Source organism: Balaenoptera acutorostrata, chromosome 11 (assembly GCF_949987535.1).
Source record: "Balaenoptera acutorostrata chromosome 11, mBalAcu1.1, whole genome shotgun sequence".
NCBI lineage: Eukaryota > Metazoa > Chordata > Mammalia > Artiodactyla > Balaenopteridae > Balaenoptera > Balaenoptera acutorostrata.
The window spans coordinates 11,294,977-11,319,241 of NC_080074.1; the positions used below are offsets into that span (position 1 = coordinate 11,294,977).

Below are 24,265 nucleotides of genomic sequence, written 5' to 3' on the forward strand. Positions count from 1 at the left end.
TGAAGGTGTCAGAGGCTTGAGGTGGCCTGTGAGATGGGGTGGGAGGGAAAAGAAGGGGCCTTGCCCCCATGGGCTCTTGTATGCAGCAAGGCATCTATCTGAGAGTGAGAGACAGCATGTGTGTGAGGGTGTACACGCGCGCCTCCTGCCGCAATACGCACGGTGCCCCCCCCGACCCCCCCATTCCCCCACCGCCCCCAGCGGAGGAGGGAGATCTTTATCGGTCCCTGGTGCTACAGGAGTTTCAGGCTTTCTAACCAGCCAGATCTCCCCCGCCTCCCCACCCCAGGCCTTGCCCCCTCCATCCTCTGCACAGGAAGTGGGCTGGCCCTGGGGTTTTAGTCTTTGGCGGCTGGCCCCATCAGCCGTCTACTACCTGGGCCGAGGGAGCCGGAGCTGGGCCTTGGGGAGATGGCTCCAGTCCCAGCAGTGGAGAGAAGCAGAGAGAGCACGCCGCAGCCCCATGTCCCAGCTAGGTAAAGTCCCACCTTGCCCTTACCCTGCCCCTGCCCGGTCCCCAGGTACCAGGGGCTCCCTCCTGTCCCCTGCCACCAGCCAGGGGGCTGGAGGTGAAGGTCACGGGGATGACTTCCAGCTCTGACTCAGATCCTCCAGAAGTTTCTGCCTGAACTCCCATCTGCCAGCCCTCACCCCCAACCTTATCTTAGAATCCCCCAGTGACAAGGCAGGCCCTGCTCTCATGGCTCTGGCTTGAGGAAAAGCTGGTCCCTGGTCCTAGGCTTTCCCTCCCTCCCAGCTCTCCCGATGGGAGGCCGGGGGCTACTTTGGGATGAGGGGCTTCCCCAGGCCCTGTGCTGGGCACCCCCAACCCAGAGGGGTGGAGAAGGAGGTGGGAGTCCTGGGAGGAGCAAGGCCAGCTGAGTCTCAGATGTGCTGGGTGCCCAGAGAAGGTGTGGGATGGGGGTGGGAGAGATGCGGCCTACACCGGCGAGGCGCCCCTGGGTAAAGGGTACCTTAGGAGGCTGTGGGGCGAGGGGAAAAGAGAGGGACGCCTCTGAGACCTGGCTATGAAGTGGGTGTGCTGCGAGGTTTCTGGGAGCCCTGGGCTGGAGGCCGGACCCCTGGGTTCAAGTTCAGCTTTGTCCCTTACTTGTCTGTGTGATCGGGCAGGTCAGTAGGCTCTCCAGGTGCTACCGGAGGGGATGGGACACTCCATCTCTGCGGCTCCCTGCGGGTCAGGCTCTCCCTCCACTCTTGGGGGCCGAGACCTCCCACCCTTAACTGTGTTTGGAGCAACTGAGAGGCGGAGCCATCCCCAAGGGTCCCCCTGCTACCCCCACAGCCAGCATCCCACGCCCAGCTGGGGAGACGCCCTCAGACTTAAACAGCAAGAGGGAGCCCTGTGGTGGGGGGTTTGGCCAGAGAGGACGAGGGGAGAAGGGGCCCATCAAGGTCAGAGGTCAGGTAGGACGTGTCTCCGGCTACCGAGCCCGTGCTTCGTGTCCTCCCCCAGCCCCCCTGTACCCTACATCCCATGATGTCAGCCCTGGCAGAGCCTCAGGCTACAACTGACTGAGTTCAAATCCCAGCTTTACCCCGAGAGGCTTACGAGTACCTCAGTCTCGTCATCTGATAAAAGGAGTCATAATGGTACCTACTCATGGGGTTGCTGTGAACTTTAAATGAGGTAATATCTGCAAAGTGCTAACGACAGTGCCGGGCAGAGTGAGGGCTGAGTATTAGTCATTATCACCACTATCACCATTACCACCATCATCATCACCATCATCACCATTGTTGTCCTCTTCTTCTAACTTGACATCAGACGACCTGGGTTTGCATCCCATCCCTTGGGCAGCTCTGAGCATCAGTCTTGGTATCTATCAAATGAGGATGGCAACGCGCACTCTCAGGGCTGCGGTGGGGACCTAATGAGTCAGTAAGCGTGATCGGCTTTGCAGTCACAAAGGGCAGGGCACACGTGCGTGGGTGTGCGTGAGAATCCAGGATGGAAGGCACTGGGGACTCAGAGGTCCCACTTGCCCTCCCTGAGGCTGGGCCTCTTCCTTGCTCTGTGACCTTGAGCAGGTTCCTTAACCTACCTGAGACTCAGTTTCCTCCTCTGCAGGAGGGTGCAGCCTTGGGGACTGCTAGAAGCCCCCCTCACCCTGCCGCCTGCATCCTCCTTGCTCTTTGCCCTCTTGGGGGTCACTGCTGCACCCTTTCGGCTATAGGTGGAGGGGAGCTCATTCTAGATTGATGCAACTTCTCCTGCCCAACTTGCTTCGGCTGGGGCTGTGGTTTGGCCCTGACTTTCCTGTGATCTTGCATACCTTTGCCTCCACCCACCTCCTCTCACCCTGAGGCTCTGTGCCAGATCCTGCCCTGGTCCTGGCTGGCCCTGCTGGCGAGGGTCCGGCCCCAGGTGACACCCTCCAGGGGATCCACAGGGCCCCTACCCCAGGGCCATGATCGATGAGTAAGGGGCACAGGGGTCTTGCTGGAGCCCCTTTTCTGGGCTCTGCGCCTTTTGGGGTCCCAACCCTGCGCCCTTTGCTATAGGGGGTTGGAGGGTCCAAAGAAAGAGGCAACCAGGTCCGCTCCGGGAGCGTTGCCCTGTAGGGACAGTGGGACGGGCAAGGAGGTGCCCCCGGGTACTTCTCTGGGCTCCTTTCCACACCCAGGCCAGATACCCACTGGTCGGCCATGCCCCTGCCGGTCCCTGACTCCCCAGGGTGGGAATGGATATTGTGGGCCTTACCTCTGGGGCCAGCGCCTGGGACAGGGTCTGGGCAGGGCAGAACGATGTGAGGGAATGGGCTTTGGGGTGGAGCGCGGGGACGGAATTCCAGCTCTGCCTCTTCTATGATGTGACCTTGGGCGGGTTAATGGCTTGGAGCCTTGGTCTCCTCATCCGTGTAAGGGGACAATGCACGCACCCAGCCCCTGTTGCTGGGCAGATTAGATAAGCTGGTGTACGGGAAGTGCCTGGCTCAGGGTGGGTGTTCAGTCCCTACTCCCCACCCCACTCCCTCCACGAGTATTGCTGTGAGGTATTGCTGTGAGGTAGTCAGCACACGTTTATTGGGCTCCAGGCAGTCTGCCCTGGCTCAGATTCCACAGCTGCCTCTTATCTGCTGTGTGACCTTGGGTAATCTGCTTCACCTCTCTGTGCCTCAGTTTCTCATCTGAAAATGGGGATAATGAGTGTATCTCCAGTAGATGCTCTTATTGCTGCAGTTAAAGAGTTTAAAATAGAGCCCAGCACAGAGGAACCTCTTGACAAATAGTTTTGGTGTGGTTAAGGGAGCAGCCGGGTAGAGAGGGGGTGGGTTCTAATTCCAGCTCTGAGCTGGCCTCCCTATGTGGACGTAAGCAAATCTTTCCTCTTTCTGGACCTCAGTATCCCCAACTTTTGAACAAGGGGTTGGGCCTGCTCTGAGTCCTTTCAGCAATGACAACATGGGTCCCAGAATCTCAAAAGGGAAGGAAAGAACATGTGTGGGATAGAGGGACCAACAGATTCAAAGGCCCTGAGGCTGGCATGTGGGGAGCAGAGGGGTGCACCTTGAGAGGACAGGGCCCAGCCTGTCTCTTGGGCAGGGGAGGACGCGGCTGGGTGCTCACTCGTGTTCTCTCCCCTTCTTCCTCCATCCAGGGCTCCCTTCCCCAGCTCCCACCTGCGGATGTGATGGCGGCTCCTGCTCTGTCCTGGTGTCTGTCCTTCCTTGTCCTCCTCTTGCCCCTGGCCATCCCTCGGGCATCTACATCGGTGAACGGTGAGGACCCTGGCATCTGGACTGCTGTGCTTTCCCTCAGGGAGGAGGCCAAGGCCCTTCTAGAACTTCTTCCAGGACCCCTGCTTCTTGGCAGAAGCTCCATCCGCTGGGGCAGGAGGCGGGGGGGAGGGGGGCAATGGGACCAGAGACCAGCTATCCACCTTCTCCCTCAGCCCTCCACCTGCCCGCGCCGCACCCATGTGCCCCTCCAAGCCGCAGGAAGACACCGTCTTCTTGTCCCTGCCCTGCCTCGACCTGTCTGGGGGTCACTGCAGGCTATGGGGCTCAGTTTTGTCCTCTCTCGAATGGATTCACGAACCCCTTCTCTGCCTGCCAGGATTGACTACTTCCTCACCTGGTAGGTGCAGGAGTGGCGGGGGAACCCCAGAGGGCCATGGGCACCCTGCAGCCAGCCACGCACGCCTCATCTTACCAGCAGATGCTTCCGAGCTCACGTGCTTCTACAACTCGAGAGCCAATATCTCCTGTGCCTGGAGCCGGGATGGGGGACTGCAGCTCACGACCTGCCACATCCATGCCCAGCCGGATAAAAGGTGTGTGTGGGGTCGACAGACAAATGTACAGAATCTCAGGGAGGTGAGATCTGATAGTCACTGACTTTTAGACTATTGAAATCCTAGCTCTCAGACCCCAAGAACTCTGCACTTTGAGAATCTTGGACTAATAGGACCCACAGACTCTTGGTGTCACAGGAGTCTGCAAGAACTTGGGGGTCGGCTATTTAGACTCCTGGAGCCTGAATGGCAGTGGGGCGTGCAGTCCAGGCTGCAGTGGAGGGGCTGGGCATGAGCCAGACAAGGTAGTTTGGGGACATAGGGCTGCTCACCTGCTATGCCGAGGCTGGACTCAGTGTTAGAGGCAAAGGGGGCAGAAGAGGGATCCCCAAACTTTTTGAGTAACCTGGGATTTTGACAGATGCCTAGGGCAGCCGTGGGGACAGGGAACTGGGGAATGGCTGGGGAAACTGGAGACTGGGAAGGAGATGGTGAAGTGTCACCGTGATCCAAACATCCCGGTGGCAGCCAGCAGAGGTGGCTTTGGGGTTTGACCTTGGCTCCCAGGTGGATGGTGATTACAAGGGGCTCTGAAGGCCTCATTAAGAATCATCTTCACCCTAAACCCTATGGGGAGACTTTGGAGGGCTTTAGGTGGGGAAGGCCGTGTGTCCTGAACTGGTTTGTTTCTAGATCACTTTAGCCGCCGTGAGGCCTGGCTGGGATGAAGAGGCAGGAAAAGATGCTCACGAAGGGAGGTCGGCACGTGGGGGTTGGCATAGAGCCCGGGCACAGACCAGCAACGCTGCATGGGGACTCTCCCAAGGGCCAGCTCTGGGGTGGGGGTGGGGTCCCTCTTTTTCTTCTAAGAGGGTTCTTTTGTCTTGAAAGGCAGTGGAACAGATCCTGTGAGCTGCTCCCAGTGAAGCCGGGATCCTGGGCGTGTAACCTCATCCTAGGACCCCCAGATGTGAGTAGCCGTAGCTGAGGGGAGAGGCCAGGGGGCCGGTGGGTGCAGAGGGGCGTCCTTCCGGGGGAGGAGCTGGGGCCCAGCAAGCCCAGTGCCCAGGGGCTGCGGCACAGCAGGCTTCTGGGGCTGAGGAGGCAGAAGGAGGGAGGTGGCATCCAAGGAGAACAGAGGCCTGACCTGGGGGTTGAGGGATCCGAGGTACGTGAGGCATCGGCCACTCTGCCTCTGCTCCTGCTGTGTCCCCCATGCTTTGTGGAGCCTGTGACACTCCTGTGTTCCTTATCAAGTGGGGAGAGCACCTACTAGTCATAATAACCCCCATATCCGACTCCTCCCGAGGTCTGGGCAAGTACAGGGTGGGGTGGGGTTAACAGTGTGGATTGCACAGCTGGACGGTCCGGGTTCCATCCCTGGCTCCATCCTATAGCAGCTGCGTGACGTTGAGCATCTTCTGAGTCCCAGTTACCCCTTCTGTAAAAGGGAATAATAACGATCCTTACCTGGTAGGGTTGTTCTGAGGATCAAGCGCTTAGAATGCCACTCAGAACAGAACATGCACTTGACACGATTGCCAGGGGATCCTTACGACTATGCGTGGGTACCAGCACTGTCCCCTTCTTATCAGTGAGGAAACTGAGGTTCAGAGAGGTGAGGTCCCTGCCCAAGTCACATAGCCAGGGAGAGGCAGAGCTGGGATTGAACCCAGGTCTGTGAGACCCCCAGCCTGGGCCTTTCAACCTTACACTAGGCTGCCTCTCAAAGAGCAGGAGGCTGTGTCCATGTGGGTGTGCATCAGATTATTGTCTGGCAAACCCTTCTTGGCAGCGGTGGGCACCAGGGATGCCCAGACCACATTTTCCAACCCTTATCAGGTTCTGTACATTCTCCAGGAGCAGGAGAATGTGGAGACGGGCTCACATGACACAGTGTAGCTGATAAAGGCAGAGCCCTTCGAACCAGATTGCTGTGCCTGTCCCCTTGAGCTCTGCAGATGGTCTGGCTTCAGATCCTTGCCTCACCTAGCTGTGTGGCCTTAGGCAAGCCCCTCAGCCTCTCTGTGCTTCAGTCTCCTCAGCTGTAGGATGAGAATAGCAATTGTGCTCGTCTCATTGGGTACTGAGAGAATTAAATGAGATAATATACATGCGGTGCTTAGTAGAGTGCCTGGCACAGGGTCAGTACTCAGCAGAACGTATTATTGGCATCTTTGCAACAACGACAATTATATTAATAATAATACAGTAAGTCCCCTACATACGAACCTTCAAGCTGCAAACTTTCAAAGGTGCGAATGTGTGTTTGCATGTCCAATCGTGTAAGTTAGTTCATGTGTCTGGCATACATTGTCACGTGCGTGCATCCTCTACAAGTGGTTGTGCTTTTTGCACTTTCCTGTACAGTACTGTATAGAGTACAGTAGTACAGTATCTTTATTTCAAGCCCGGGATGCCTGGTGGAAGCAAGTGTAAAAGCAGTGGTATATAGCCGATTGTGTTAGTTGGGTACCTAAGCTAACTTTGTTGGACTTACGTACAAATTGGACTTACAAACGTGCTCTCGGAACGGAACTCGTTCATATGTAGGGGACTTACTGTAATAATGTGATGATACTATTATTATCTGGGAAAATCTGGCCCCCATAGCAGCTGGTAGGCGGCTGGGGCAGGGTCCTCGGGGTGGAGACGAAGCAATTGTTCTCCGCTCCAGGAACTCTGATGATCAAGTTCAAGGTTTGTTTACAGTGGGTCCTGCGGCAGGTCAGAGGGGCTGTGCCCAGGGTCCTGGGCCTGAAAACACCACCCCGGACCCCGGAATGCAGATGCTAACAGGGTCTGCACCAGACCCTCCTCCTGCCGGGCTGCAGGGCTGCCCTCCGCACAGGGAGGAGGCCGCCGTAAGCTGTTCACTTGGCCAGGGCTACAGTCTCTGTGGGGCTCTGGATGCAGAGGCCTGAGTTTGCATCCAGGCTCCCCTGCTGACCAGTTGTGTGATTTGGGGCAAGTCCCTTAACCAATCCCAGCCTCAGGTTTCACACCTGCAGTGTGTGGATGGGCAACTGTGAGCATCAGCCAGAGAAGCGCCTAAGGTACCTGAACAGTGCCTGCCCACAGGAGATGCTGGTTCCTAGCCATTTCCTTCCAGAAAAGTGAGGGTGCGGGGGTGGAGAGAGATGGGGGAGAGGAAGCTTTCACACTCAAAGCTATAATGCAAGCATAGGTCCGGACCTGCACCTTCTTGGGGGCTCATCCTGCTTGCACACCTCTTGTGATGGGGAACTCCCTCCCTCCCAAGGCAGCTCACTTCACTTGGATCAGGGATTGACAAATTACTATGGCCCATGGGCCAAAACCAGCCTGCTGCCTGTTTTTATAAATAAAGTTTTGTTGGCACACAGCCAAGCGCATTCGCTCTCATGTTTTTTCATGGCTGTTTTCATATGACAACGGCAAAGTTGAATAGTCGTGACAAAGACCATATGACCTGCAAAGTCAAAAATATTAACTAACTGACCCTTTTCAGAAAGCTTGCTGGGCCCCGCCTTAGATGGAGGGGCTCAGGGAGGGGGTCCAGCTTGTCGCAGTCGCGGTCTCCCCTCCTGTCCTCCCCTGTCCTCATCCCAGCAGCCTCCCACTCCCCGCACCAGCTGCCGGCAGCTACATCCCTGGCCTCCTTCCCTTGCAGTCTCAGAAACTGACCATAGTTGACGTCATCAACTTGACCGTGAGGTGCCGCGAAGGGGAGAGGTGGAGGAGGATGATGACCCGGAATTTCAAGCCCTTTGACAACAGTGAGAGAGGACTCCAGGGTGGGGCTGGGAGGGGGTTGGAGGGGTGGGCACCTCCCTCCCTGTCTCCCCCTCTGGGATCACCCTGCTCCAGTCTCTCCCCATCAGCTTCCATGCCCACATCTGACCAACCCACTGCCCGCTGAACTTGGGATGAAGTCCCGGGTCCCTACCCTGGCGTTCAAGGCCACTTGGCCTGGCTTCCCTCTCCAGCACGCCTCCTCTCATGGCCTATATTCCTGCCACACCAAAGCCCAGTTCTCCAGATTCAACTTGCCCATCCATGCCTCTGAGTCCTTGCACGCGCTGGCCCCACTGCTTGGAAGGCTCTTCCCACCCGGAAAATTCCCACTCACCCTTCAAGGCTCAGTGAAGAGTCACCTCCTCCAGGAGTCCTTCCCAGACTCCCCCACCTCTTTCAGGGTGTTTATGTCCTGGGTCTTTGCTGCCTGATTATGGGTCTGTCTCCCTCATTGGGCTGTGAACTTCCCTGAGGGTAGAGCCTCTGCCATCCCTATGTCTCCATTCTGAATACTCAGCATCAGGCTCCATCTGGGCAGTGCTCTGGGAAGGTTTGTTGAACGACTGAGTGCCCTGCCCCACCCCCAGCCTTCACCCCCCTCCCGTCCCGAACTTGGAGGTCATCTCTAGGGAAGAGACGGGGGCAGAGGGTGAGACCCAGGGTTCTAAATGCAGCCCTGCCTTAATTGAGTGCAATCTGACTGGCAGATCATTTAACATGTCTGAGCCTCAGTTTCCTCATCTGTAAAGTGGGGATAACCAATTACCCACTGCCTGTGGTTGCTGTACGGAGTCTATAAGCCAAGACACAGAAACTGCTTAGCACGTGCTCAATAGACATTTGCTTATTATTATTTGGGTGGTTCTACAGAGTCTCAGATGTATAAAAATTTAGAACAATTGAACTTCAGAATCATACAATCTTACAATCATATAAGGTTGATGAGATAGAATTAAATAAAATAAATGAGATGATCCAGGTAAAACTCTCTGATCAATTCTGAGTGCAGAGAAAGGCTGCCTTGATTCATTCATTCAGCAGGTATTTAATCAAGGGCCTACCATGTGCCAGGTAATGTTCCAGGCACCAAGGATACCCGAAAGAATCAAGTCGTTGCCCTCAACGAGCTCAGAGTCTGGTGGGGGAGACAGAAAATGAATAAAGGACCAGAAGTAGATATTTAATACGTTGGGTGTTGTTAAGTGCTAGGAAGAGAAATGAAACAGGTGAGGGGGACAGAGAGTGGTGGGTGGTTGGGGAAGGCTTCTCTGAATATGTGATATTTGAGCAGGGACCTGCCAGTCTCCCGGGAAAGGGAACGCAGGGAGGGAGGAGCAGCATGTGCAAAGGTGGAGGTGGGAGCCCGGCACGGCTTTCTCATCTCAGCATCAGCCTCCGGTGTCCCCCAAGCTTTTTCTCTCTCCTTTTATCTCTTCCCGTCTCCAGTTCGTCTGATGTCCCCCCACTCCCTCCAAGTCGTCCACATAGGGACCCACAGTTGCAACATAACCTGGAATGTCTCCCAGTTCTCCCACTACATTCAGAGCAGTGTGGAGTTTGAGGTCCGGACAAGGTCCCCGGGCTGCAGCTGGGAGGTGAGTACCTAGCTCCACCCCGACCTGCCCTGATTCCTTCCTGTCCTCGTCACCCTGGCTGTCCTTCATCTCAGCAAAGCCACAGAAGCCCCTAAGCAGCCGCTGCCGCTCCTCTGTACTGCCTGCCCCGCTTCCCCCTCCCTCCGTGTGTCCCCTGACACCCCAGGGGTCCAGCTGGTGGTGGATTCCAGGCAAGATTTACAAAGCCAAGAGGCAGGTGACTGCCCTCTCTGGAGATTTCAGAGGCCCTGGGCAACCACCCTTCCCTCTTCAAATCCAGTGTGGTCCAAGTCCACGGGAGTTGGGACTTCCTGACGGTCCAGTGGTTAAGACTCCGCCCTTCCCCTGTAGGGGGCGTGGGTTTGATCCCTGGTCCGGGAAATAAGGTCTCACATGCCAAGGGGTGCTGCCAAAAAAACCCCAAAACTATAAAAAAACAAAGCCACAGGGGTTGGTTGCTTACTCATTCACTTATCCATTCCTTTATTCGCTGACTCACTCACTCACTCAACAAACATTCACTGAGTACCTACTATGTGCTAGATGCGGGGAGAGAGTGGAGGGCGGGCCTGATGAGCTGCCTGCTCTCAGGAAACTCACATGGGGGATGGGGGCAGACAGCCGGCGCCCAGAAACCGGAGACTATGGGATGTTGATACATACTATCATGAAAATTAAATGTGATAATGCAGTTGAGAAGGGCTGGGCCAGGCTACTTCAGACTCAGGTGACCAGGGAAGGCCTTTCTGAGATCTGGGGTTCAAGCAGGAGCTGACCTTTTGAGGATCTGGGGAGGGTCTTCCAAGCAGAAGAAAGAGCCATTGCAAAGGCAAGACATGGCCTGTGTGTCTAGGGCACCGGAAGAAAAGCAAAAAGGGTGATGCAGAGGTGGGAGAAGTGTTTGGGAAATCCCTCTTTCTGGTCGAGTGGAGAATAGACTATAGCAGCGCACGGGGTTGGGGGGAGGGGAAGCAGGGGGACCTTGTATGGTGCCCAGAGGTGGTGGGAGCTCAGACCTGGAGGAGGAAGGAGTGGAGAGAAGGCGGAAGGGTGCAGAAATAGTTTCCAGAGTTGGAACCAGGTTCTGGACGTGGAACCCGCTGATTGGCAGATGGCTTTGGATGTGGGAGGCGTTTAGGATGACCCTGGAGTTTTGGGCCCCAGCAACTGTGTAGTCAGGGAGCCTTTCTGTAGGATGAGGGGACAGTGGAGGGCAGGTGGCTGAAGGGAATAAAGGAAGGTGTTGTTCTGCTCGGCGTCTCGGCCAGCCCTGCCACAGGAGGTGAGGTGGGCAGTGGGGACCCCTCTGGTCTGACAGCCCTGTTTCTGCCCCAGGACACCCTGCTGCGGACCCTCAGGCAGAACCAGCAATGGATCTCCCTGGAGATGCTGGCTCCAGACACGCTGTACGAGCTTCAGGTGCGGGCCAGGCCCCAGCTAGGCAACCACGAGGCTTGGAGCCCCTGGAGCCAGCCCCTGGCCTTCAGGACAAAGCCTGCAGGTACTGATGGGGAGCTGGGGTGGGGACGCAGCTCTGGCAGGAGGCAGTGGCTGGTGCGGGAGGCTTGGGGTGTAGGTATGGAGCCCTTTGGCCATCATTAGCTCACTTGATGTGACCCACAGGGTGGGCAACATGGGCGTGTTTTACAGATGGGAACAGGGGATCAGTGAGGGGGTGGGACTTGCCATTAGCCTTGTGAGTTAGTGGGGAGGCCGGCGAGGCGCCTTCCACTCTCTCCACCCTGAAACTTCAAACTCTTGGTTTCTGCCGAGGTCAGGGGTGGGCTGTTTTCACCTGTTAGCCTGTTTCCTCATCTGTAAAGTGGGTACCATGGTACCGAGGCAGGGATGCTGTGACAAAGCATGTCGGCCGCGATGCCCCATGTTGGCTGGGCACACAGCAGGACTGCTGGACCAGCTGGGACCCTGTAAAGACCTTGGGTCAGAGGTCGGCCTGTCCCTCAGCACCAGGTCATGGGTGGGGGATGCTGGATTGAGCCAGGGGGTGGGGGCACTTCTCTAACCCCTCCCCTTCTCTTCCTCCCACCCTGGGCAGCAACCAGGAAGAAGACCCCGACCCTTCCTTGGTTGGGCCACATCATGTTGGGCCTCAGCTGCGCTTTTGGTTTTGCCCTCTTGGTTTACTTTCTGACCAGCTTTCGGTACAACGGGCCGTGGTAAGAGCGCTCCCCTCCCTGTCCTTCATGCTCCTGTCTGACACGACCCCCTCCCCGTCAGGTCAGGTTCTGGGCTAAGCCCTCTGCTCTCACTCTCCAGTGCTCCCTCTGCCCTCCCAAGAGCCCTCCCTGCCTAACACCTGGCCTTTCCGCCAAAGATGGAAGCCCATGGAACCAGCCCGAGGGGAGTGGGGCGGGGAGAGCCCCACGGGAGCCCTGCCCAGAGCATCATGCCCAGGACTTGAGTATGTGTGTGTGCACGTGCCAGCTGCCTGTGTGTTGGGGGGTCCTCATACGTCTGGGCATTCATTTGTTTATTCCTTTATTTACTGAGTCCTAGCTCTGGGCTGGGTACGGTGCTGACTGCTGGGAACGCAAGGGCAACCACAGGCATGTCGTCCCATCTTCATGGACCCACAGTCCCATGGGGGAAGACAGATACATCTTAATCATGCACGTTTATAACGACACACGTGATTAGGCTGGTGAAGGAAGGAAGGTACCATATGTACTGGAAGCAGGCAACAGCAAAAGGAACCTCAGCTAAGGGGTGGCCGGGGGTCGGGGGGGTGCTTCCCTGAGGAAGTAATGATTGATTCCACTGAAATCTGGAGGAGAAGTGAACCAGGCAGGGAAGGGTCGGGGAGCACATCTCAGGAGGAGGAAATAGCTTGTCCAAAGATCCTGGGTGGGAAAAAGGCAGGAGCATTCCAGGAACTGAAAATGCAGGGAGGTGGGTGTGGCCAGAGACCAGAAAGGAGTTCGGGACCCGAGCCTGGACCTCTGGGTGGCAGCCAGGTTTTCTGGGGGTCTTGAGGCTGTGGCATACAACTTGAGGCAGATGCACACAGATACTGGGGCACTCAGCTTGGCAAGCAGAGCATGGGCTGGAATTCAGCCTCCATTCACCACCACCCCCCCACCCCCAAAAAAACCCCAGGTGCCCTTGGGCAGTGCACAGCTTGAACCACCGTCCATGGCAGCCTTGACTAGGTGGCTCACCATCTGGTGTCTCTCCTACCTCCCTCCTCTTGGTTCACTCTGCTCTATTAGGGCTGATCAGAGCCCCTTCTTCTTTGTCCCCTACTGCTCTGGTTTGCATGGTCCCCCACTCTCACATCCTTCTCTTTCATGGCATCCTGCCCTCTGTCTCCACATTACAATGAATGGTAAACTTGCACACTTGCTTCACTGTCTGGCTCCCCATTCGAATGTCAGTTCCTTAAGAGCAGGGACCTTCTCTGTTGGCTATTCTTGTGTCCCCAGTGCCCAGCACAATACCCTCCCTTACTGAGCACACGATCAATACCGACAAAATAAATGAACAGCTCGGCGCCCTGCCCTCAGAGCTGCGGGGCTGATGGCAGGACACTGTGGCCCCCTTCCCTTCTCACCCTCCTTCCCTCCCTTCCTCTCCCCTGTCCAGGCTGAAGAAGGTTCTGAAGTGTCACATCCCAGACCCCTCGGAGTTCTTTTCCCAGCTGAGCTCCGAGCATGGAGGAGATTTCCAGGTAGGAGTCCGGAGGTGGAGGACAGAGTAGGCAGTTGGCACGGGCTGGCCAGAGGGTGGGCAGTGGTGTGGAATGGATGGGGAGGAGGTGCAGGAACAGCGGGTTTTTGCCCTTTGTGGAAGAAGAAATGTAAAGTGAGCTGCCTCGCGGATGGACACGGGCCCCTTTCCCCAGTGTTCTCAGGCTGAATGGCAGCTCCCATCTGAGCCAGACTGCCTGGGCTGTAACCCCGGCTCCACCACTTCCTGGCTGTGTGGCCTTGGGCAAGTTATAGAACCTCTCGGTGTCTCAATTTCCTCACCTGTAAAATGGTGGGTGGTGGGGGATAGTGTTACTATGCGCATGGTCCCAAGGGCATTGCCTGGCACACGGCAAGTGCTCACGAAGCTCTAGCCAGAATCACTGGCACCGGGCTGTTGATGGAGCAGGATCTGCCAGGTGCAAGTTCTCTCCACCCCGCTCCCTGTGCAGGCCTGCCCCGTGGCGCTAGTGCTTTCCCTGCTCTTGCAAAAACTCCCTGGCCAGGCTCCGTGACTTATCACAGACGTTAGCAAGGCCTCTAGGCATTTCTAGTTACAAAACACAGATTCATTTTAAAAGTGCACGCCCACATGTCAGAACACTCAGCGCCATTTAAAGTTTAGTCGTCTCCCCTCCCTCAGCCCACACATGCTTCAGGAAGGAAGTTTCAAGGGGGTAGGGGGATGTGGTGGGCTGCTTCTACCACCCCACCCCCGCTCTAGGCTCCCTGGATTGGTGATGGTGGAGGGGGGTGAGGTGGGGGCGGAGAGAAGTCAGGAGGAATGTTGAGGGGCTGGAAAGCCATGCTGGACCAGAGCTGTCAGGAGCTGGCTTTGGTGTTCTCTATCAGGGCTGATCAGAGCCCCTTCTGGAATTCTTCAGAAAACTCCCACGACTGGGGGTAGCTTACCTACAGCACTCTTGATGAGGGGGAATGTATCTCCTTAAAATTCCTCCTTCAGCCCTAAATGTAGTGAGCTCCCCATCAACAGAGGTATTCAAGTCAGCCTTGGCTGACTATGTGTCAGCCACATGGCAGAAGGGATTCCTACATTGGAACCGGCTGGAGGCAGGACTAGATGCATCCTCAGACCTCTTCTGCCTTGAAGTCCTTCTCATTCTATGGGCTTAGGACATTTTGAGGTGGGACTGGGGTCCTTTCTAGAGAGTTGCAAGCCACTCCCCAGGTCTAGATGCCTGGCCCAGGCCTGCTGTGCGGAGGGGGTATCCTGAGGAGGCCCTGGGGATGCATGATGCGACTGGGGGCTGGCCAAGAGGGACCCCACCCTCTCCTCTGCATGTGGGTGACAGGCCAGCTGCTCTCTCTCTCTCTGCCCCAGAACCCCCGGCTCCAAGACTGCAAGGCCCACTGCCCTGCCTGTGGGACCCGGGAGTGCGTGTGCCAGTGTATATGAAGGGGGATGAGTTTCTTCCTGTGCCCCCCGCCCATCTGCGCTTCAGGGCATTGTAGATGGAGGCCTAGGCCCAGGAAGTGCCTGACCACACACACCTCTGAGGGCGGCCCAGCGAGGCCCAGCACACCAGTGGTGGCCCCAGGCCTGCCCTCTCTTTCTCCTGGCCCCTGCTCAGCACTGCTGCCTGGCCCTGCCCTCTGCTGCTTCTTCTAGCGTTAGAGCCACACCTGACCTGGCTCTTTCCCTGCCTCCCTAGCCTGCTATCCCTCTTTGCCATCCTTAGTTTGCCCTCGCTCTCCCTCTCTCTCGGCCTTTTCTCCTGTAACATGAACTCCTGGTTTGGGGGAGGGTGTAGGTTTTGTCGAGTGGCTCAGCCCCGGGAACTCACTCTGGGAATGGAGAACCAGGATGTTTCTCTTCTGGTCCATTAATTCATCTGCAGAACATCAACTGGGCCCCTAGGCCCTGTGCTGGGCACAAGAGTGCAGGGGGCCTGGTCCCATCAGGCCTGGTCCCTGTGCTGGGGGGACCACAGTCCAGCTGCAGAGGGCTCCCAGGACAGAAGGCTGTTGGGGGTTCTCAAGGGCACCCTCTTGAGGCCCCATCACCCTGCCCTGAGGGGTGAACATTCCCCTACACTTCTGCTGGGTAGTCTGCATTTTACCTGTGCCAGGTGTTTCCACCTTCATTTTCTTCTTTAACATCTCTCTGCTGGCCCATAGTGAGGAAGTCAGGAAAGAGGCAGCTAAATGTTGTGGAATTGAGGCTCAGAGAGGTGCAGTGACCTGCCCAGGGTCACACAGCTAGAGAGTGCCAGCGCCAGGGCTGGAACCCAGGTCTCCCTGTTCCTTGCCAGGGTTCTATGGACTCCAGAGCAACTGAGAAGTGCTCTAATGGGTGCTTTCCTCTCTCTGTGGATGGAGGGCGTGGGGGGTGGAGGGCTGCAGGGCACCAGGAGGGAGTGGTCAACTGGGGGACAATTAGCTTCCCACTGGAGATGGTTTCATGGCAGTGTGAGTGGGGAACCTGGGGCCCAGCTCTTCCACCTGCTGGCTGTGTGATCAGGGCCCGGGCACAGGCCCTCTCTGGGCATCTGTATGGTGACTGTGATGTGCTCTCGGGACTTTTTCTGCTTCAGCAGTGGTTGGTTGGTTCACACACTCTCACTGGTCCCCACCAGACACTCTGAGGATTCTACCAATTGCTATGTTCCCGGGACCGAGAGCGGCACCAGGCTCACAGGAGCTGCTTGATAAACAGTCACACATTGAACCAAGACATCCCCTGGCCACCTACAGCGAGCCAGGAAGGCCTGTGCTGGGCCTGGGAAACAGCCACACCCCCTGGGCTGATGCAGAGGGTTCCCCAAACCAGTGGGCAGGGTTTGTGTGTGTGTGTGTGTTTGGGAGGTGGGGGCTACAGTCAAGGAGGGCTTCCCGGAGGGGGCAGCCCTGAGCGGACTGCTGAAGGAGGACAAGTTAGGGGATGTTGCTGAGTCTGGAAGAGGTGGCCACTCACCCTCCCGCTGCTCTTTCTCCTGGCAGAAGTGGCTCTCCTCGCCCTTCCCCTCATCCTCCTTCAGCCCCAGCGGCCCACTGCCCGAGATCTCCCCACTGGAGGTGCTGGACAGGGACGCCAAGGCCACGCAGCTGCTCCTTCTGCAGCAGCAGGACAAGGGCTCATCATCCTCAACCGAGACCAGCGGCCACTCGGTGACCAGCTGCTTCACCAACCAGGGCTACTTCTTCTTCCACCTCCCAAACGCCCTGGAGATCGAGGCCTGCCAGGTGTACTTTGCCTACGACCCCTTCATGGAGGAGCCTGATGAGGGTGGGCCCGGGGTGCCAGAGGGGGCTCTCCTCCCACCCCTGCCGCCTCCGCCAGGGGAAGAGGATGCCTACTGCACCTTCCCCCCTGGGGACGACCTGCTGCTCTTCTCCCCCAGTCTCCTCGGTGGCCCAGGCCCCCCGAACACTGCCCTGGGGGGCATTGGGGCTGGTGAAGAGAGGCTGCCCTCAGCCCCGCAGGAGGGAGTCCCTGGAGACTGGGCCCCCCAGCCCCTGGGGCCTCCCACCCCGGAAGCCCCTGACCTGGTGGATTTGCAGTCACCCCCGGAGCCTGCGCTGGGAGAAGCAGGAGTGGAGGTGTCTGTCCCCAGCCCGAGGGAGGGGGCCGGCTTCCCCTGGGCCAGCTTTCCTGGGCAAGGCCAAGTCCGGGCCCCCATCTCCTGCCTGACCCTGAACACCGATGTCTACCTGTCCCTCCAAGAGCTCCAGGATCAGGACCCGGCTCACGCAGTGTAGACAGACGGCCAGAGCTGGGAGGCAGGTGGCCTTCCGCTGCTGCACCAGGCCCAGCTGAGGACTCTCTGTCTGTGAGGCTTGTCCACTGCTGATACGCGGTGTCCAGCTGCCCCCGGTCATCTCTGGCCAGAGGGCCCTCACCCAGCCCTGCACACTCGGCTGTTCACTTCCACACCTCATTTGCTGCTCCCTGGTCCTACGGCCCAAGCCAAGAACTTTGCAGGGAGAGGCACTTTGACTCCCCAATCCCTCATCAATCGTGGAGTCCTGCGGGTTTTGCCTCTGAAGCGTCCCTCCTCTCCAGCCCTGCAGCTACTCTTCAGGGAGAATTCGTGGTTCTCCACGGGCCTTCACCCTGGGCTCCTCACAGGGCTTCCTGCCCCAGTCACACCCCCTCGCACCCACCCACCACACGACAACCAGAGTGCTCTTTCCAGAACGCAAATAGAGCTATGCTGCTCCGGGTTTAAAACCCTGCCTTGGCTCCCCACTGCCCTCAGCACCACTTCTTGGCCCTCCCCTTGCCCCTCCAGCATCGTGTTGGGACATTCCCTTCTGGTAGCCTCTCAAGAGTCCTACTGAGCCACTCGGAGCTCCCTCATTCCCCCACACCTTTACACATGCTCTTCCCTGTGCCTGGGGTGCCCTCTCCTCCCTCATCTAGGTGACAAGCTCCCTTTATCCTGCAAGTGTCAGTTCTGCTTCCCTGGGAGGGAAACACCACCTCCTTCAATGTGCCCAAACTTTGAGATTCGGTGCTGGAGGGACAGGCTCTCAGGGTCACAGGGTGGCTGGACAAAGTAGCCCTGTCACTTCCCCTTTGGGATCTCTTGTGACCTTTGAATGCTTGGCTACAGCATACTTAAAGCTGTGGCCCAAGTATGGACACAAATGCCCCAGCAAATTGGACACCGGCTGGATCTTTCCACAATGGCTTCACAGTAGCATGCTGCTGGAAAGTAAACCCCTCCTAGTGGCAGGTCCTGATGCTGTCACAGGGAGCCCTCCCTTGGGCCCCTCCTGCTCCACCCTCCACTGGTCTTTTCTGCAGCTCAGGGGCTGGCACACTGCCTCCAGATGGCAGCTCCACTCACTACACTTGGCACTCCATCATATTCCCTGGGTGAATTGATGAACTATCTGGCATCACCTTGCCTGGGCTCCCTGCGCCCAGCTGCCTTCATGCAGGGGTTACCATCCACCTCACAGGAGCACCCCTGGCGCCTTGACATTTCTGAGGTCAAGACTTGGAGAGGTTGCGATCCAGGCCCATTAGATTCCAGCATGCCTGCTTCAGCGAGAGGCTCATCCCCTCACGTGGCAGACTCCCCCGCCACACACAGCTAGCCCCTTCCTTCTCAGTGCTCCCCACCACCCATCCACTTCTCTTCCCTCTGTCCCTGGCACTGATCACACCTGTGATGCCTATCACAACCTCCCTTCTTGACTGGAGTTCTTTGGAAGGCAGGGACCCCAGCAGGTCCCAGCTAACCCCAAGGTGTGAAAACACAGTGCCTGCACTTATAGGCCATGCTTGCAGCTGATTGGGCACCTGACACAAGCCCACCCATAGGTTCATCAGCAGCCTATGAGATGGCTTAGAACAGAAGCTCTGTCCAATCAGGGAGGCTGGGCCTGAGCTGGCCAATCAGGTTTCTCTCATTCTTGGGCATTTGAACACAGGGCGGGAGGGTGGCCCCAAGGAGCAGGTGCATGTGGAGAAGAGCCCCAAAAGGCTAGAGAGGAGTTAGCAGAGGGGCCTGGGCTCCTATTACTAATACTCCTGCTCCCCAGGGGGTTACTGCATTTCACTCAGGATTCCTGTTTCTTCTATGTCCAAAATAAACTCCCTTTTCCTGAGGTTGTCTGAGTCTTGGATCCTTACCATGGAATAGCTTAATTACCGGGCCATCCCACTTCCCACCTCCTGCCATATGATGCTGTGTGTTCTGGGCCATAAGTCTCCTCAGTCCTGAGGAGAGCATCAGACCCAAGCTCAGTGCCCACAGCCTTGCTGTGTGTCCTCGGGCAAACCAGGAAATCTCTCTGCAAGTGAATTTCCACTTTGTAGAATTCTTGGGAGAGTTACATTTCTCAGGCTTTGGTCATGTGTGTGTGTGTGTGTGTGTGTATATATATATATATATATATATATTTTTTTTTTAATGATCTGTGTGTACCATCTTTGTTATTGTTTACTTAATATTTTTCTTTAAATCAATTCACTTTTTGTTTAATACTTTTATTTAAAGAAAAAATTTTATATTGGTTCTGTAAACGGGAAAACTGATATTCACTGTAAATAAAAGGTAATGATACAAAGTAAGTACAGTGAAACAAAATGTTTCAATTTATTGCCTCCTGGAAATCTGCTCTATCTCTTAGTTTAAAGGGGAGATAAGCAAGTGCTGGGAAGCTGATGAAGACATGCCAGAACCAAAGAGAGACTTCTTCCTTGAGAAAATGCAGAAGGATTGTAAGGGAAATATCTTTTTCACTAAAAGGAGTCAGATTTATCTTATTCGGTGTCCAGGCACCATCTGATATGGTCTCATGGGAAAATATTGCTCTTGATTTTATATCTATCTATCTCAAGTATCCTTGACTCTGAAAAGTTGGACCAGATCATGAATAGCAATATCTGGCATTCATAAATCTGCACTCACGGCAGACATTGCTAATCAATTGCAGTGGTGCCTGGCAGACATTGCTAATTGACCATAGTCCTCCTTTCTCTGGAGCTTGGATGCAGCCTTAGTTCCTGTAGGCAGGCCGGATTGATCACAGCTGGTACCTGGTGACATGTCTAGGCCAGATAATCCCTCAGGTTCCTTCCACAACAGAAACTATTGTTCCTGACTCCGATTCTCTAGGCAGGGAAAACTGAGGCTGATATGGTGGAGACTGGAAAGCTGAGAGGGCCCTATGAGCAGGTACACCCAGGGAACCCAGCTGTCCTTATTGTGTCTGATGGGAGACCTGAGCTGGTAGTGAGTGGCATAAGGGACTGCCTTACACCAAGTGGAGATGGACTGATGGGCCAGAAGCCACAGTGTGAATGCCCAGTGTGGATTAGAGTATGGGCCTTGGGAGATGGAGCAAGGAGGGAGCAGCTGGCAGGGGTGGAAGGAATGAAGGAGAGACAGGCTTGCCTGGGTCAGATTGCAGGAGAGAGGAGTAGCACCAGCTGGGGACCAGGCAGCCTAGGGCCTTGGAGAGCTGTCAGATGCAGAGCAGGAAGCAGGAGGCAGCCAGGGCAGATCGGGGTATAAAAGAAAAGGGAGGAGAGGTGGGAGGGCCTTCCAGCCCCTCAGGTCTCCAATTTCTTGAGCTGTATTTGTTCCTTCACTTCCTCAATCCCCCACTATCTCTGCTCTCCTCCTACCTCTCAATTCCCATTCTAAGCAACTTCCAATGTCTGCAGTTACCAAGCAAATTACGGTGAACCAGTTCATAGCTAGGATGAATAACTTACCACCGGCCTCCTAATTATTGGGGACAACCAGGATAACTTCAAAGATCATCAAGGAGCACATTTAAAAAGTGGGAAGAAAGCTAATATTTATGTTCCAGACACTTTTCAAGCATCATTTCATCACCTGACAAGGACCTTGTGAGGCAGGTGTTATACTCCCCATTTTGCAGATTAGGAAACTGAGGCTCAGGGAAGTTAAGAAATGTAGCTGATTGTTGGTGGATCCAGGACTCAAGACATGGTCACATCTGGCCATGCCACACCCTTGCCTAAATCCCCAGGGAAACCCCCAGTGACTCCCTAAACCCTCAGGACACTGGCTGAACTCCTTAATGTAATAGTCAATGCCGCGGGGACCTCAGGCAGGTCTCATCTGCTTTCATGCCTCAGTCGCTCCATCAGTGAATGGAGTAGTCAGACTGGGTGATTTCTAAGTGCTCTCCTAGCCCTGATAGTCTGTGGTTTCAGGTGCCACATGGAATGTGGCTTGTGGCTGGGACTACATATATTTCACTTCAAGAGTGGGAGGCTGGGCCTGCGGGGGGTTGGCATGAGAGCAGGGACCGCAACTGACTCATTTGCTTTGGCACATGCTGGTCCCTGGGTTTGAAACAGTCCCGCCACCCAAACAATCCACTCCCGGACTCCTACACATCCCTCAAGACCTTCAAGCATCCCCACTTGTCGGAGGCCCTCTAATTCATTCCAATTAGGGTTAATTACTTCCTACTACTGTCTCCTCCTGAGACTGCTCTTTTTGAACCATCTTTTGTGCTATGGGCCAGATCCTGTGCTAGATTCTGGGGACACAGGGGTGATAATAATGGCTATGTAAGAAAATCAGCCAGAGCCCCATTAGCACAAGCTTTATTTGGGAATACCAGGCATGAGAAGACTCTGAAGGAGCTTCTAACTTGGGGAAGGAAGACAAAATTTTGTGCAGGGCTGTAGTAAGGGGCAGCCAGAGTTCAGCTTGTATTGGAAATAATTGTTTGAGGATGGTTCTTGGAAGAGAGAGAAATTGTTCTTACAGATCAGCAGCCACCGTTTGGCAATTTGGATTTTATCAACAGGCAGTGGGGGAGGGACAGCTATGGGGACGAGGACCTGTGAGGGCCACAGTAGAATGTTCTCCATCCTTCAGAGTCTCTTCAAGAGGGGCATTTGAGCACTTAGCAGGCATCAGGCTCTGCTCTAAGTGCATTGTGTTATTAACTCACTTGATCCTTACAACAATGCCACAAGGGAGGGGCTCTTCTTACCCATTTTACAGATGAGGAGACTAAGGCACAGAGTGGTTAATGACTTGCCCAAGGCCACACAGATGGAACACAGTGGAGCAAGGATTTGAACCCAGACAGTCTTTAGCACTCACGGGGGCAAGCTCTTTACTGCTTTAAAGTGTGGTCATTCAGGGATCTCATACAATCTCTCAGCGACCTGGCAAGACAGGAATGACCAAGATTCTGGGTTCTGCGTCACAGATCTGGACAGGCAGCCCTGAGAGGACGGCGCCCTGTACCAGGCCACACAGTAAGTGTGGGTGGAGGGATGACTAGAAACTTGGGGTCTCACCCCTACATCTTGCTGTCTCATGGCCACTGTCTTTGGGGGCAGGGAGGGGGGGGTTGGGTTGTTGATTAAAATCGAGCTCAGCACCAGCAGCCTGGGCCGGGCCCCTGTGACAGCCCCGGGACATCCCCTTGGCTGGCTCTGAGACATTTTCCACCACCGCAGGTATGACACACATCCCATCGCAGCGCCCAGGAGGGAGGGTGTCGGACAAAGCTGTGAGAAAGCAAGGCCGGAAGTGCTGAGTGGGGGGAGAGTGGCTTGTGGGGAAAAAAGGTACCCAGTCTACAATTCCAGGAAGTCAGGATGCAGAGGGGAGGGAGGAGCTGGCGGGAGATGCATCATCTTCCATTCCTCTGTGCACCTGGCTACACGCCAAGCCCTGGCCACAGAGAGGAGGCTGGCTACTGCCTGGTCTGCAAAGAGCCCCCAGCCCTGTGGGGGAGGGTGTGACCACGGAGGACACAGATAAGCCAACTGACCATCACAGCCTCCTGCTGCGGAAGGCAGTCAGTCAGAGCCTCTATTGAAAATGCCCGACCTGGGAAGGCTCTGGAGTCTCCTAACTCAGGCACGGAAGGTGGAACGTTGTACGGGGCTTTAGCAAGAGGGGCTCAGCCGCATTCGACTAGTTTCAGATACACACATAGTAGTCTCTGCTTATCCGAGAGGGACACAGTCCAGACCCCTAATGGATGCCTGCAACCGAGGATAGTACTGAATCCCATGTATACTATGTTTTTTTCCTATACCTACATATCTATGGTAGATTTTAATTTATAAATGAGGCACAGTAAGAGAATATCTGAACTGCCAGCGTCACTAGTCTTGAGTTTTGGGGCCATTACTAAGTAATATAAGGGTTACTTGACCACAGCTCTGAGATACCGCGACAGTCCATCTGATAACCAAGGTGGCTATGAAGTGACTAACAGGCAGGATATGCTGGACAAAGGAATAATTCACGGCCTGGGTGGGGCAGAGCACAATTGGAAATTTAGGAATTGTTTATTTCTGGAATTTCCCGTCTCATATTTTCGGACTGAGGTTGACCTCGGGTAACTGAAACCTCGGATAAGGGGGGATTTCTGAAGTTGGTCGAGGTTGGCTCTTGGAAGAGGGAGGAATTGTTCTGAGATTCATTCATTCACTCATTGTGCATTTACTGAGAGCTTATTATGTGCAGGGCATGGTGCCAGTTGCCAGGGATGCAGCAGTGGAAGAAACACCATCCAGCCTGTCCTGAGGCCCCTGCAGCCCCTTTGGGACAACCGGGGTGGTGGTTAAAGCACTAACTCTAGACCTAGTGGCCTGGATTAAATCCTGTTTCTGCCACCTACCAGCTGTGACCTTGGGCAAGTGCCTAAACTTCTCTGTGCCTCAGTTTTCTCATCTGTAAAAAGGGAGGAGTACCAGGACTATGGTGAGGATTAAAGAAGTGAGTGCCTATAAAGTACTTAGAAGAGACGAGCTGGCTTCAGGGGAGATGGGACAGGGACAGGGCTGTGACCAGGGGAAACCCGAGGGCCGCAGGTGTGAAGGCAGCTGGCTTGCTGGGCAGCCTCTCAGATGTTCTCTGCTGTCTTGGTGGTGCTGTTTGGGGCGGGGCTGAGCTGGATGCCATTGCAGTGTCTATCTCCCCCCAAGCACCTGCGTAGGTCTCAGGGGATAGTGGTCTAAAGTGTGACCCTCCCTATGGGTACTCAAATGCCCAAAGGGATGAATCTCTGACAGGGGGATTCCAGGAGGTGTGAGAAAGGCAGAAGGAAAGCTACTGCATCTTCTGCCTGCCTCTCAAATCCATCCATGTGAGCTGCCACCAGCCTAGTCCAGAGCCAAGGGCACTCAGGCTGTCCCACTTGTCCCAACTCTGAGCCACTTGTCCCCTTTGAGGCTCAGTCTCTTCGTCTGTAAATTGGGGTGAAAGGTGTGGGCGAGGGGAAACTGTCTTACCTTGAAGCTTCCTTCTGGCTGAACCAGTCTGTTCTGTGGCCTCCGGAAGGATTGGGATGGGGTCCCCACTCACTCGGCTAAGATGACCCAGAAAATCTGCCATTGCAATTTTCCTCCCCGATCCCCACCTCAATTTTAAATGCCTGGGGGAGCTACTAATTAGATAAACCTCATGTGACATGATTGGTAGCCCACTCTGCAGCAGGCAGCC

At 55.5% G+C, this 24,265-nt stretch overlaps 1 protein-coding gene across 1 annotated transcript; it reads left to right on the forward strand.

Moving 5' to 3' along the window:
* The first annotated feature begins 390 nt into the window (after positions 1 to 390).
* On the forward strand, positions 391 to 19,131 carry IL2RB (interleukin 2 receptor subunit beta). The gene is made up of 10 exons (XM_007165659.2): positions 391 to 476; positions 3,620 to 3,740; positions 4,078 to 4,294; positions 5,147 to 5,225; positions 7,908 to 8,013; positions 9,479 to 9,627; positions 10,963 to 11,128; positions 11,684 to 11,804; positions 13,231 to 13,315; positions 16,296 to 19,131. The coding sequence occupies exons 2-10, from the start codon at positions 3,653 to 3,655 to the stop codon at positions 17,052 to 17,054; spliced, it is 1,770 nt and encodes a 589-aa protein (XP_007165721.2). The 5' UTR covers positions 391 to 476; positions 3,620 to 3,652; the 3' UTR covers positions 17,055 to 19,131.
* The last annotated feature ends 5,134 nt before the right edge of the window (positions 19,132 to 24,265 follow it).